This window comes from Orycteropus afer, unplaced genomic scaffold (genome assembly GCF_000298275.1).
Source record: "Orycteropus afer afer isolate SDZICR_OR568_19922 unplaced genomic scaffold, OryAfe1.0 scaffold00046, whole genome shotgun sequence".
Taxonomy (NCBI): Eukaryota; Metazoa; Chordata; class Mammalia; order Tubulidentata; family Orycteropodidae; genus Orycteropus; species Orycteropus afer.
The window spans coordinates 13499392-13513610 of NW_006921633.1; the positions used below are offsets into that span (position 1 = coordinate 13499392).

Here is a 14219-nt window from a genome sequence, read left to right on the forward strand (position 1 = left end):
TGATGCCTTTGAATTGTGTTTGGTGAAGAATATTGAAAACACAAGAACAAACAAATCTGTCCTGGAAGAAGTGCAGCCAGAATGCCCGTAGAAGCAACGATAGCCAGACTTTGGTCATGTTGTCAGAGGCACCATGTCCCAGAGAAGGATACCATGCTTGGTAAAGCAGAGGGTCAGCAAAAAAGGGGAAGGCCCTCAAAAAGACAGACTGACACACAGGCTACAACGATGGACTCAAGCATAGCAAGGATTGTCAGGATGGGGCAGGACCAGGCAGTGCTTTGTTCTGTTATACATAGCGTTTCTAAGAGTCAGAGCTGACCTAGCAGCACCTAACAACAATTTCCCCACAAGGAATCCTGGTGGTACAATGGTTAAGCACTTGCTATTAACCAAATGATTGGCAGTTCCAACCCACCAGCAGCTCTCCAGGATAAAAGACCTGGTGATCTGCTCCCATAAAGATTACACCCTAGAAACCCTATGGGGCAGTTCTACTCTGTCATATAGGGTCGCTATGAGCAAAATCTATTGAATGACACACAACTTCCCCATGAGACTGGAAGCTCTGTGAGAATCCAGATGAAATAGACAGAAGCTCTGCCTGTTTCATCCACTACTGAATACCCAGCAACTTAAACATATACGCATTGCCATCAAGTCGATTTTAACTCTCAGCAATCCCATAGGATAGAATAGAACTGCCCCAGAGGGTTTCCAAGGCTATATGTAATCTTCTTGAAAACAGACTGCCCCAACTGTCTCCTACAGAGCAGCTGGTGGGTTCAAACTTCCAATCTTCTGGTTAGCAGTTGAGTGCTTCACCATTGCACTACCAGAGCTCCTTAGTGAGTGACTGTTGTTGTTATTTGCTGTCCAGTCAGACCCGACTCATAGCGACCCCTCCCTTGGGTTTCCAAGGCACTATCACTACAGAAGTAGATTGCCCAACCTTCCTTCTGAGGAGTGGCTGTCGGTTCAAACCAGCCAGGTTAGCAGTCAAGTGCCTTAGGCACTATGCTACCAGAGCTTCTAATGAATGACTGTTGTTGTTGTTGTTATGTGCCGTCGAGTCGGCCCGACTCATAGCAACCCCTCCTTGGGTTTCCGAGGCAGTATCACTAGGGAAGTAGGATTGCCCAACCTTCCTTCCGAGGAGTGGCTGGTGGGTTTGAACCGCCAGCCGTCTGGTTAGCAGGCAAGTGTCTTAGCCACTATGCTACCAGAGCTCCTAATAAATTCTAAATCTTTGTTGAAAAAAGTAGCAATATCAGCCACCCTGTTAAGGAATTCAGTGAAATTCTAACTGTGAATTACGCAATACTGACTTACCCATGTCATCATCAATCATATTATACAGCCTATGAACTGACATCTCTTTCCTTCCCATTACTCTGTATGAGACGAGACTAGATTCAAGGAACACACCTCAGTGTCCAAATGGGCAGTGAGTCCTAAGATGGGATGCAAGTGGTCTGGCTCTGGCAAAAATCAAAGGGCTGAATGAAGCTCATTGTGAGAGTTAGTTCTCTCATCTTGTGTTGTGGGTATGATATTTGGGTTTAATGCATTTTATAGATGACAAAGTTGAGACACAATGACCTTTAAACTCAAGTTAGAAACTCAAGCCATTTAAAACTCAAGTTAGAAACTCAAGCCAAATTATAAAGAAGACAAAGCCTGCTTTCTGCCCTCTTCCTGCCTTTTCAGTGTTTCTCTCCCTCACCCTCCATGTCCTCAAGCTAATCAGGCCCAAGTGGCAGTTTTTTTGGGGACCCTCCAAGTGTGGGCCATCTTGGAACAGTATTATACTCATAAAAGTTACCATTTTTCTTCCTTTTTTTTTTTTTTTAAAGAACCCTACCCTTTGGGACCAATATAAACTAATCTTTGCACTTTCCAAAGGTAGTAACAGTTTCTAATACAAATTTTCAGTTTAAGGGCACTCTGGAAATATAACTGCAACAACAGAAAGCCTACACAGAATTTAAGCTTTGGGTGAGTCGTTGAAATGACGGTCCCACTGGTAGTTGCTATTATAATTACCAATTTATATAATCATATCTTTAGATATGACACACATTCTCTCATCTGGTGCTCAGTCAGTGAGATAAGAAAAAGAGAGAATTATTATAGCTTGCTTACAGATAAGGAAACTGACACTTAAGGAAGTTAAGTCCTACTATCACCTAGCAAGAGACAGTCTGGATCCTACTCCAGAACTCTAAGAATCTCTTCCTCCACTGAGTCTTTTTCCTCTATCCCCTTGCTTCCTTTGTTGCCTACTGCAACTTGTGTTGAGGGGAATTTTCATCATGAGCAAAACTGGTCCTAGGGTTCTGATTCTGTTCTGGGTCTCAATCTCCCCCAGTGTAGATAACCTCAAGTAGTTTATGTTTGTTTGATGAAATACCATAAAAGTTGCTGCTACAGATTTCCTCAGTAACAGCTACCGCTATTGATCAAAGAGATCACAATTCCAAGTAGCCAGTGATTTCTATTAGCCTACCCCTAGACCAAAATGTGTTGTGTAAGAGAAGTTCTGGACATATGAAACTAAGAAAATTTAACTGGTGGTAAGTAGTTATTTATCTAAAGATTGCTAGTTTAAATTCGAGGTTCTCATCTTTTAAATGAATAGAGCAGATGGCACACTCTGCCCTCCACCTGGGGGACAGGTGTCCACGACACATTTGACACTGAAAACTGATCAGTGAAAAAGCTGTCTCACTCCCCCCTAAATGCCATTTAGAAAACAATGGGATCTCGATAATTTATTTCTCTGTGTTATCTATATCTGTATCTGGTCTATCCACTAAATTCTTGATGGTTTTAAACATCTGCCTCTAAAGTAGTAGTGTATTTAAGATCCACCAAATACACCTGACAGCACAGCTGATTCGTTTTTCGTGGGCCCAGAGAGAAGGTGGTGGGGTCAGGATCACCCGGCAGAGAATTACCTTCGGGGAGGATGTGGACAGGGTACTGTATTTCCCAGCCCGTCCCTATGTCGGGAGGGGACCCAAACCAGTTTCACCCCGCACCCAGCCCACATCCAGCCCCTGCATTACCGACGCCCGCGCCGACCGCACCGCCTCCTCCAGCCCAGCCGCCTCCTCCAACGCCGCCGCCTCCTCCAACGCCGCCGCCTCCTCCTCCAGAGCCTCTAACAGATCTTCGCGTTCGTACTGGGCGACCCGCGCTCCGGTGTTGGGATTTACCGGGATTTGGTGGCTGGAAGCCACCAGCTTCGCCGCTCGGTGCGAGGCGTCCATCACCGCGCCACCGAGGCCTCAGCGCCCGCGCTGGCCCGTGGCGGGGAAGCTGGGACGGCCTCAGGCGACCGGGCGGCTTCTTGCTCCCGGCTGGCAGTTACAAGGGGCGCGGTAACCAGGGACGCTACAGGGGCCGCGAGGGACCAAAACTCACACAAAATCCTCGCACGCTACCGAAAACTTGGATCGCGTACCTACTGCATAGTGACAGTCGGTATTAATTCTGTTTAGTGGATTAGTAGATTGGTGGGAGGAACAGGCCATCTCCTTCCCTCCTTCGCGTGTCACCCCTTAAACGTGTATATCCCACATTGTACTAGGGAAGCAACTCATTTTGTGAAGATCGCAGCTGTATTAATTGAAATAATATGTTACAAGGAGATACAGCGGAGGCGGAGGAAAGCAGGGGGTGTTGTTGTCTGGCAATCTCAGAATGGTAGCAAGATTTGTATCCCGCTACCTAACATGGCTCCCCTAAGAGCCACAGATTCTGAACGAGCGTGGTAAATTCTATTCTGATCGACTTGAGAGCTAGCAGGAATCGGCCAATCAGAAGGAAGTCACTAGCTGGCCCACTCACGTGTGACTTGACCAATAAAAGCCTAGAGTTGGGTGTCGCTCGGCCTACCCATCAATGAGTGATTGTGCAGTAGTGTGAACCGGATGTTTGCAGCTTGGAATCCGTCAGCTTGATAGTAGCGGATTTTAAGGCTCGATTATCCAACAGTGATCACAAACACACCCCATCTCCAACACATACCTGACAACTCCTCCCACCTGGAATTTGTGCACTTCAAGTATGGTCTTCCTTCTGCTCCACGAGGCTGTAAAAGAGGCTGAGCTTCAAAATCGCAAGTGTGGCACAGTCTCAGCCACCTGCTACCTAAGCCCTATCATTTAGCCTCCTCATGCCCCCCCTCCCTACACGGCTATCACTGCCATAGAGTAACGGCATTTTCTTGGTTGTGCAGTGTGAGTGGTGGTTCTTCACAGAACCCATCTTTGAGATCTGAACCCTTCTTACCAAGCCTTCCTTTGATCTCCTGTCCCAGGTGTGAGCACCTACAAAATTCCCCATTTCCACACTTCCTTCAGGCTATTTGTTTTGGCAAAGCGATCGCTTGACACACTAGAACAAATGCTGGCTAAGTTCTGAGCAGAAACTGGAAATCCATGATGTATGGACACCCCAAGCCACTAAGATGAGGACTTCCACTCAGTCAAATGAAGCTGGTTTTGTAGCTGCACATGCCCTCTTGGGACCTGGAGTAAACTCAACCCACATAGCATGACAGGGCTTGATGCTGAAGCACTGCAAAGGGAAAATTAGATGAAAAGGAATGACTGGAGAGGATATGTGTTTAGATGAGAAGGAAAGTTTCAATTTACCAGGAATATTCTAAATTAAAGCTCTCTAATCACATACTTCCAAAATATACCAAAACAAAACCAAACCCACTGCCATGGAGTCAATTCCCTGGGTAATACCACAAGGTTAACATGCTCAGCTGCTAACAAAAAGGTTGGAAGTTGGAGTCCAGCCAGAGGCTTTGTGAAAGAAAGACCTAGCTACCTACTTCTGAAAAATCAATCATTGAAAACCCTGTGCTGCACATTCTGTTCTGACACACATGGGATCACTAGGAATAGGAGTCAACCTGATGGCAACTTTTTTTTTTTTTTTTTTTAGCACATAATTTACAACAAATAAAATGTACTTTACTCTTTACTGTAAATTCTACATAGACAATTGATTCTCACAGAATACTTTTGGGTTTTATTGTTATTTTGCTGAACTCTTGTATTTGTAGCCAAACTACAACACATTACAATATATTAACAAATGTGTTTTCAATATGAATGTTAGCTAATACTTTTGTTTATGTTAATGAGTAAGATGAAAGTAAACAACCGAGACATATGGCAAAACTGGTTCATCAATGTTACATGTGACCTCTTTACTGAAGTAGATTATACTTTTCTAATACTGGAGGAATTATCCTCAATTTGTTGTGCTATTTACAATGTAATAGCTACAGACATCATACCTTTAAGTTCATTCTGCATTATTAACATTTCCCCATAACTTTCTTAAGTCTAATTTGTAGCATATGCTGATTTCTGTAGTGTCATTGCTCCCACCATAGTCGATTGCAAGCTACCAATGTGACATCACTGAACAGAAACTTGGGACAAGACGTCCAGTAACACACCATTTTATAGTATTACTACCGTATAAATGTAATAGATGCACACAACCTCAGGAGCATAGATATAAGTGAAATAATGAAGAAGTAAAGAGTTTGAGCAATTATCTTTGTATCTAGCATAACATTTCTTTGAAATTTTCTAGCATAATTTATTTCATTGACATTTTGAAAATTTTAATTGTTAATAGTGTCTGTGTTTAACAATCAGTTTACAAAATTCTGAAAATTTTACAGTCAACTCTCCCAAGCCAGTCACAGCAGGTACCAGTACACCACTGTATCAACTAACTGCACACCTTACAGCAGAAATCTAAGTAGCTCGTTTCTATGGCTCCCACGTTTACTAATGTGAAAAAAGCAGTTACACACAAATGCTCATAGTGGCATTATTCTCAACAGCCAAAAAGTGGAAACAACCCAAACATCCATCCAATGATGAATGGATAAAAAAAAGTTTGGAATATACATACTATAGAATACTATTCAGCCTTAAAAAGGAATGAGCTTCTGATACCTGCTATAATATGGATGAACCTTGAAAAGATGCTGAGTGAAATAAGCCAGACATAAGACCATATATATTATATGATTCCTTTTATAGGAAATGTCCAAAACAGACAAATCCATAAAGACAGAAAGCAGATTAGTGGTTTTCAAGGGCTGGGGGAATGCGGAATTGTAAGTGAGTTCTAATGGGTATAGGATTTCTTTTTGGGGTGATGAAAATGTAGAATTAGATAGTGGTAATGGTTGCACACTGTGAATATGCCAAAAACTACTGAATTGCACACTTAAAAATAACAATAAAAATAATTTTAAAAAGTGTTTTGTATAGGGTGTTACTAAAGCAGTGTTCCATGAAAATCTATAACCTTAAATGTGTACATTAAAAAAGAAGAAAGAATCCAAATTAACAAACTAATGATTCAACTTTAAAAGCGAGGAAATAAAAAAATCAACAAAGTGGAAGTAAGGAAATAATAAGTACAGAAATTAAAAATATTAAAAACAAATGTGCACCAAATAGAATCAAGAAAGTCAAAATTAATTTTGAAAACATTAATACCATATAAGCATAAAAATCAAATCATCTCAATAGGTACAGAAAATGTTGATAAAATTCAACATCCACACATGACTGAAATGAAAACTTAACTAAAAACAAAAGGAATGCCGTTAACTAGATAAAGATATCTAACAAATAAAATTAAATATAAGAGCAACCACCACACTTAATAGTGAAAGATGAACACAATGAAGATGGTCACTGTACTAGTTATCTCCTGCCAACTATTGAGACAGAGGAGATACTAGGATCTGATCATTTCTGCCCAGTATAGAACTTCTCTATAGGTAACTACCCTAAAATAATAAACATTTAGTATTTCACACAGTTTCTGAGGGTCAGAAATGCAGGAGCACTTAACAGAGTGGTTGTGGCTCAGAGTCTCTCATGAAAATGCTGTCAAGCTGTTGACTGGGGCTACAGTTATCTCAGGGCTCACCTGAGGCTAGAGTATCTGTTTCCAAACCCACTCAGGTCGCTGTTGGCAAGTCTCAGTTTCTTGCTGCCTATTGGCTGATGGGCTTCTCATAAGGCTGCTCACGAGATGTTAGCTTGCTTGTCACAGAGCAAATGATCCAGGAAAGAGTGAAAACCATGGAGTGTTTAAGATAGAAAGCACAATATTTTATAACCTAATCTTGGAAGTAATTACCTAGCTATATGCTATTGGTCATACACTGTTGCCAATCCCTGATACAATGTGGGAAAAGGCTACCATACAAGGTATGAATAGCAGGAAGTGGGAATCATTGGGGACTATGCTGGAGGCTGACTACCACACCCATTATGATCATTTCTATTTTATATTTTTTATTTAGCTAGCCAGAAAGGACAGGGAGGGGGGGAAGAAATGAAAGTATAAGGATTGGAAAGGGGGGTGGCGGGATACTTTTCAATGCTTACAGATGATTTGATTGTGCAAAATCTTTCAAAAATTATTACTCAGAAAGTGAGACATCATTACTACATCTAGGTATATATAGGTAGGATTACCCAATAAGCAAGGAAAGCACGGGCCTGTGCTTTCTAATTTGTACTGGACAATTTCCTATTGTTTTCACCAACATCAAATATGCTGCTTCTAGGCATGTCTGGCATCTGTCTCTCTCCCAACCTCACAACACTTTTCTATAGAATCAAAGCCTCTTTTCAAATTTACAATCCGTGAAAGGGACAGAGTACCCAGTAAGCAAGATAAGAAAGAATGTGGTGAACAAAAATGTGGTGAAACCTGTATGAAATTGCTCACTACAGATTAGTAAGTAAACAGAAGTAAGCCTGTGTTTACCTTGTTTGTTGGGTAATCTGCCCCAGGTATATACCCAAAAGAATTAAAAGCAGGAACACAAACAGATTCTTATATATGAATGTTCTTTGCAGCACTACTTAAAATAGCCAAAAGAGGCAAGCAGCCTAAATGCCCATCAAGAGATAAATAAAATGTATTATATACATACACTGGAATATTACTCAACCATAAAGAGAAATGAAATCCTGATACAGACTACAACATGGATGAACTTTGAAATCATTATGGTGAGTGAAGTAGGTTCAGTCACAAAAGGACAAATATTATATGACCTCACTATTTTTAAAATTTTATTTTAAGACCTTGTTTTACATTCAACATAACACGTACATTTAGTTTCATTCCCCATTTACCATATCCAACCCTAACCCAGTCTCCTCCTCCCCCTGTGCCCCTCATATTTATGCACTCCTGTTTGTCCTGCATTTCCTCAATTTGAATGTTAGTCCTCTGGTGTCCTGTGGTCTATTGCTCCAAGGGATGTATTACCATAGAGTATGTGGGTGCATCATCCTGGGTTGAGTGGTCTGCATGTACGTATTGTGAACTATTGGGCTGAGAATCTGCCCCTGGGGGTGTGTTCTATTCTAGGCACAGAATGTATTCCAGGGCTATAGTATTAGGGGTCTCACCAGATTTCATCTGACCAGCAATTCTGGTCATTATTGAGTTTTTGGATTTTGTCCCACGTTTTCCCTCCCACTCCATCCAGGATCTCCAGATATGATCCTTTCCTGAGTGGTTGGCATTGGTAGCTGGGCACCATCTAGTTCTTCTGGTCTTGAGGGCCATCGTGTTCTAGGACTGATTGCTTCTAAATGCCCTTTTTTTTTTTTTGCATTCTTCTTCGCTTTTGACACTAGGAGACCATTACCTGCATCTTAGATGGCCGCTTGAAAGCTTTTAAGACCCCAGTCACTACTCACCGATGTAGGATGTGGAGCAACACTTTTATGTATTTTGTTGTGCCAATTGGGCCTGGTGTCCCCCAGTACTATGGTCCTGGGACAGTAAATCAATTGGATCTCTTTCCCATAGTGTCTGGTTGTCTGTGAGGGATTACTCTGTGTCTTGTCTTCTGTTGTTTCTGTAAGGATTGCAGGTATTTTGTATCACTGGTGTGTATGACCTCACTTTTATGAACTATCTAGTGGGTAAGTATATAGAGACCAAAGTTTACTACTGGTTACCAAGGGCAGGCAGGTGCAGGGGCAAAAGGAGGACTCATTGCTTTGGGGACACTGGACTTCAGTTGAGGGTGATGGAGAAAAATTTGGAGACGTCGGCAGTAGTGATGGTTGAACAACATAATAAACAATGTCACTGAATTGTACAGATGAAGTATGTTGAAATGGCAAGTATTTTGTTACATATATGTTGTTGTTGTTATCACAATATAAATAAATAAATAAGCCATCTAGAAAAATGTAATTAGTCAGCTCCTATCTTCCAATCTGAATGTTTTTGATTGACAAAAATTTTTCAGGTATTCTTTAAAAAAAAAAAAAAAAACTACGAAAAATGAATTTGTTCTGTAAACTTTCACCCAAATCATAATAAAAATAAATAAATAAGAAAAAAAAAAGCTAGAGGGAAATTATTAGAGTGAAAAAGTTTAACAAAGTTTCTGAATACAGAATCAATTTACAAAGTCAGTTGCATTTTTCTCTGTGCTTTATTTTGGATAGTTTCTAATGCCATGACTTCACATTCACTGTTTTTAGATTTTGGGGTTTTTTTTTGGTGCAGGAGGGAAGAGGAGGGATATACAATCTGTTATTAATCTCATCCAGAGTGTTTTTCATTTTAGAGACCATATATTTCATTTTGGATATTGTATTTTTCATTTCTAGACATTCTATCTGAGTTTTTTATTCATATCTTCCATTTCTTCATCAAGTTAATGTTTTCTTTTACATATTCATAAGATTTGTAAAAGTTTTTTTAAGGTCTTTGCCTGATAAATCTATCATCTCAGTCACTTCTGGGTCTGTTTCCATTGACTGATCATTCCATTCTGGAATATATTATGAAATATATATTTTTTTCTCTCTCTCTGTCTCTTTTTTAAATTGTGATTTGGATGAAAGTGTACAGAACAAATTGGTTTTCCATTCAACAATTCATACATATTTTGTTTTGTGACATTCATTCCAACACTTACTATTTAACAGTACTCTTCCTATTTCCTCCCTGTGTTTTACCATTTCCCTTCATCTTTCTTTCCTATCCCTTCTTGCCTTCTTAGCTTTATCCCTGGACAAGGGTTGCCCTTTTGATATTGTATGTTTGATTGTTCTAAAGAGTGCATACTTTCCTGGTATTATTGTTCCCCTCATAGGCCTATCAGTCTTTGGGTGAAAGTTGAGTCATGGGGATTGAATTCAGTTCCCAGCTTGAAGGATGTCTAAGGGTCATAGTCTCACGGGTTCCACCATCTTCATCAGACTAGTGAACCTAATCTTTTTGATGATTTTGAGTTTTGTTCCACATTTTTCACCCACTCTATCCAGGACCTCCTATTGTGATCCTTTTCAGAGCAGTCAGCAATGGTAGTCAGACACTATCTAGTTCTTTTGAACTCAGGGTTATGGAAGCTAGGGTTCACAGGGTCTGTTAGTCCTTTGGATCACTTTCTTTTGTCTTTCATTTTCTTCACTCTTCTTTGCTCTGGACAGGGAGAGACCTTAGATGACCATTCACAAGCTTTTAAGACCCCAGTCATTGTTCACCAAAGTAGGATGTAGAACATTGTCTTTGTGGACTATGTTATGCCAATTGACCTTAGTGTCCCCGAGACTACATTCCTGAGGCCCATGCCCAGCAACTCATTCTCTTCCCCAAGATGTGTGGCTATAACTAAGAACTTTTCATAACATTGCCCCTATATGCTCTACTATATTCAGGGATATATTTGTAGCACATATAAATACACATGTAGAAATCTCTTCTGTCAAACCCATATATATTCTTGAGTGTAGTCCCATTTGCCTTCCCACCCCTGTTGAGCTTGTCCATCTATGTATACATCCATAAATTGTTGTTATTACTGTTATTGCAGGATTGTGTATGTAATTCTATTCATCTTTGCTGCCTTTGACTTTTGTGCTCCTTCCTGTGTCTTCCACTGCCTTAATCATTTTGTGCTGACCTCCCCCTTATAGTGTATTGTCTTTCTCTCCACTCTAGTTAGTGACTGCCCTCCCTTACCCTCCCACTCCTGGTAATCTTCAAAGAATGATTCTTTCTGTGTGTGAATCTTTTCTTGACTTTCTACAGTAGTACTCTCATACAATATTTGTCCTTTTATGATTGACTAATTTCACTCAACATAATTTCCTCTAGGTTCACCTGTGTTATGAAATGTTCTACAGATTCATCATTATTCCTTAAAATTGTCTGTACCATACTTTAACCATTCATCAGTTGATGCACACTTAGGTTGTTTCCATCTTTTGCTATTGTAAATAATGTTGCAATGAACATGGGTGTGCATATCTGTTTGTGTTACAACTCTTATTTCTCTAGGATATATAACGAGTAGTGGGATTGCTAGATCATATGGCATTTTTATTCCCAACTTCCTTTTTTTCCCTTATTTTATTGTACCTTAGGTGCAAATTTACAATGCAAATTTGTTTTACATTCAACAGTTCATGCACATTTGATTTCACAGCCCCAATTTCCATCCCCCAAAAAACTCATCCCCATAAAAAACTCTCTTCCCCTCCCCTCCCCTCCACTCCCTATGATTAACCCCTTCCTGTGTTCTTAACTATGCGTTCCTGTCTGTCCAGCTTTCCCTCTATGTGAATGCTGCCCCTCTGATGTCTCATGGCTGATTATTCTAAGGGGTACATCTCCCTAGAGTAGGTGGGTGCATTGCCCTGGGGTAGGTATTCTGATTGTAGGTCTTTCTACTGTTGGGCTGAGAGTCAATCTATGGGAATGAGTCCATTTCTAGGCCCAAAGGGTAACCCAGGGCCATAGTTTTGGGGGTTCCACCAGTCTCTAACCAACCAGTAATTCTGGTCATTTTTGCGTTTTGAATTTTGTTCACATGTTTCCTCCCACTCTATCCAGGATCCCCAGTATTGATCCCTTTCCAAGTGGTTAGCATTGGTAGCTGGGTGCCTAATTCTTCTGGTCCTGGAGTCATGCAGGCTGAGAGATCCTCGTGGTCCATCTTATCCTTAGACTAATTGTTTCCAAATGTCTTTGATTTTCTTCACTTTTCTTTGATCCACTTGAGAGGAGACCAATAGCTGCATCTTAGATGGCTGCTCAAAAGCTTTTAAGACCCCACTTGCTACTCACCAAAGCAGGCTGTGGAGCAAGATTTTTACATACTATGTTGTGCCAATTGAGCAAGATGTCCCCAAGACTATGGTCCCGAGTCTGCAGGTGCAGTGATTCTCTCTCTCAAGGTGTTTGGTTGTCTCTGAGAAGTTACTCCAGCTCTGCCTTCTGTTGATTATGTAATGTATGTGGCTAATTTTGTAGCACAAGTACATATGTAAGATTATCTTCAGCCAAATCTATTTTTGGTTGAGGGTATATTCTTGTTATTCTACTCCCACCTGATCTTTTCACCTGTCTATGCATTTAACCATAGCCTGGTGTTTGGTGTTAGTGGTAATGCAGTATCGTGCATATTCTAGTATTTGCCTCTGTTGTCTATATCTCATGTGCATCTTTCAGTGTCCTTCCTTTCCCCAATGTCATCATGCTGGTCACAGGCTCTTCCCATACCCTCCCTCCTCTCTCCCAAATCAACATGTGACCCACATATTTCCAGCTTATTAAGGAAGTGCCATACCATTTTCCACAGTGGTTGTACCATTTTCTATTTTATAGTCCCATTAGCAGTGTATGAGGGTTCCAGATCTCTCCATATCCTTGCCAACATTTGTTGTTTTCTATTTTTTGAACTTTGCTGTTAATACTAGGGTAAGATGCTATGTATTGTTGTTTTGATTTGCATCTCTCTAATGGCTAATAATCACAAGCATTTCATTATGTGTTTGTAAGCCTTCTGAAACTCTTCTTTGGTCAAGTGTCTGTTCATGTCCTCTGCCTATTTAATTCAATTGTTTGTCTTTTTGTTGTTGGGATGTTGAAGTTTTCTTTAACTTTTAGAGATTAGACCCTTGTCGGGTATGTCCTTTTCAAAAATACTTATCCCAGTCTGTAGGTTAGCATTTTACTCTTTTGGCAAAGTCTTTTGATGCACATAATTGTTTAAGATGTCCCAGTCATCTAATTTGTCTTCTCCTGTTTTCGTATTTTCAGTTATATTCAATAGTGTATTTATGTCATGTATTAGGACCCTAAATTTGCCCCTATTTTTTCTTTGATGATCTTCATGGCTTTAAGTTTTACATACATGTCTTTGATTCATCTTGGATTAGTTTTTGTATATGGTGTCAGATATTGGTCCTGTTTCATTTTTCTGCAAATAGATATTCAGTTTTCCTAAAACCATTTGTTAAAGAGACTATCTGTGCCCCATTTAATGAGTTTTGGCCCTTTGTCAAAGAGCATCTGTCTGTTAGTGGATGGGTTTACTTCTGGGTTCTCAATTCTGTTCCATCAGTCTAGTGTCTGTCATTGTACCAATATGAGGATGTTTTGACTATTATGGATGAATAGCAGGTTTTGAGATTGGGGAGTGTGAGGCCACCCACTTCATTCTCATTCTTATTAGTGCTTTGCTTATCCTGGGTCTGTTTTCTTTCTGTATAAAGCTGGTGATTCGTTTTTTCATCTCTTTAAAGAATGATGATGGAATCTGGGTTGGGATTGCATTATATCTGTAGATTCCTTTGGGTAGTATTGTCATTCTTACAATGTTAAGTTTTTCTATCCATAAGAATGTTATATTCTTCCACCTATGGTGTCTTTTGGTTTCTTGTAGTAGTGTTTTGTAATTTTCTTTGTATAGGTCTTTTGTGTCTCTGGCTAGATTTTTGATGGGCCTGTTCAAATTATCTACCTCAGATTGTGTTAGTTTGGGTAGAGTGTTTATAGAAATTTGTCCATTTCTTCTAGGTTTTCATATTTGTTGAAGTACAGTTCTTCATAGTATTTTGTTTCATCTTTTTTTTTTTAGTAGTTTCTGTTGTGACATCACTTGTTTCATTTCTTATTCATGAATATTTTCCTTCTCCTTTGTTAAATGTGCCAGAGGTTTGTCAATTTTATTAATTCTTTCAAAGAACTAATTTCTAGTCTAGTTGATTCTTTCTATTATTTTCCTGTTTTGTTTATTTTTGCTCAAATGTTTATTAATTCCTTGCTTCTGGTTATTGTAGGCTTTTTTTTTTTTTGTCATTCTTTTTCTGATTGTTGGAAATTTT

General features: G+C 39.9%; 1 protein-coding gene across 1 annotated transcript in view; it reads right to left on the reverse strand.

The window, feature by feature from the left end:
* The window catches only part of FAM161A (FAM161 centrosomal protein A), a 27014-nt gene extending 23739 nt beyond the window's left edge, over window positions 1-3275 (reverse strand). Inside the window, exon 1 of the mRNA XM_007938047.1 lies at window positions 3072-3275. Coding sequence (XP_007936238.1) covers window positions 3072-3275 — 204 coding nt within the window. The remainder of the gene's footprint in view (window positions 1-3071) is intronic.
* Window positions 3276-14219: the final 10944 nt, after the last annotated feature.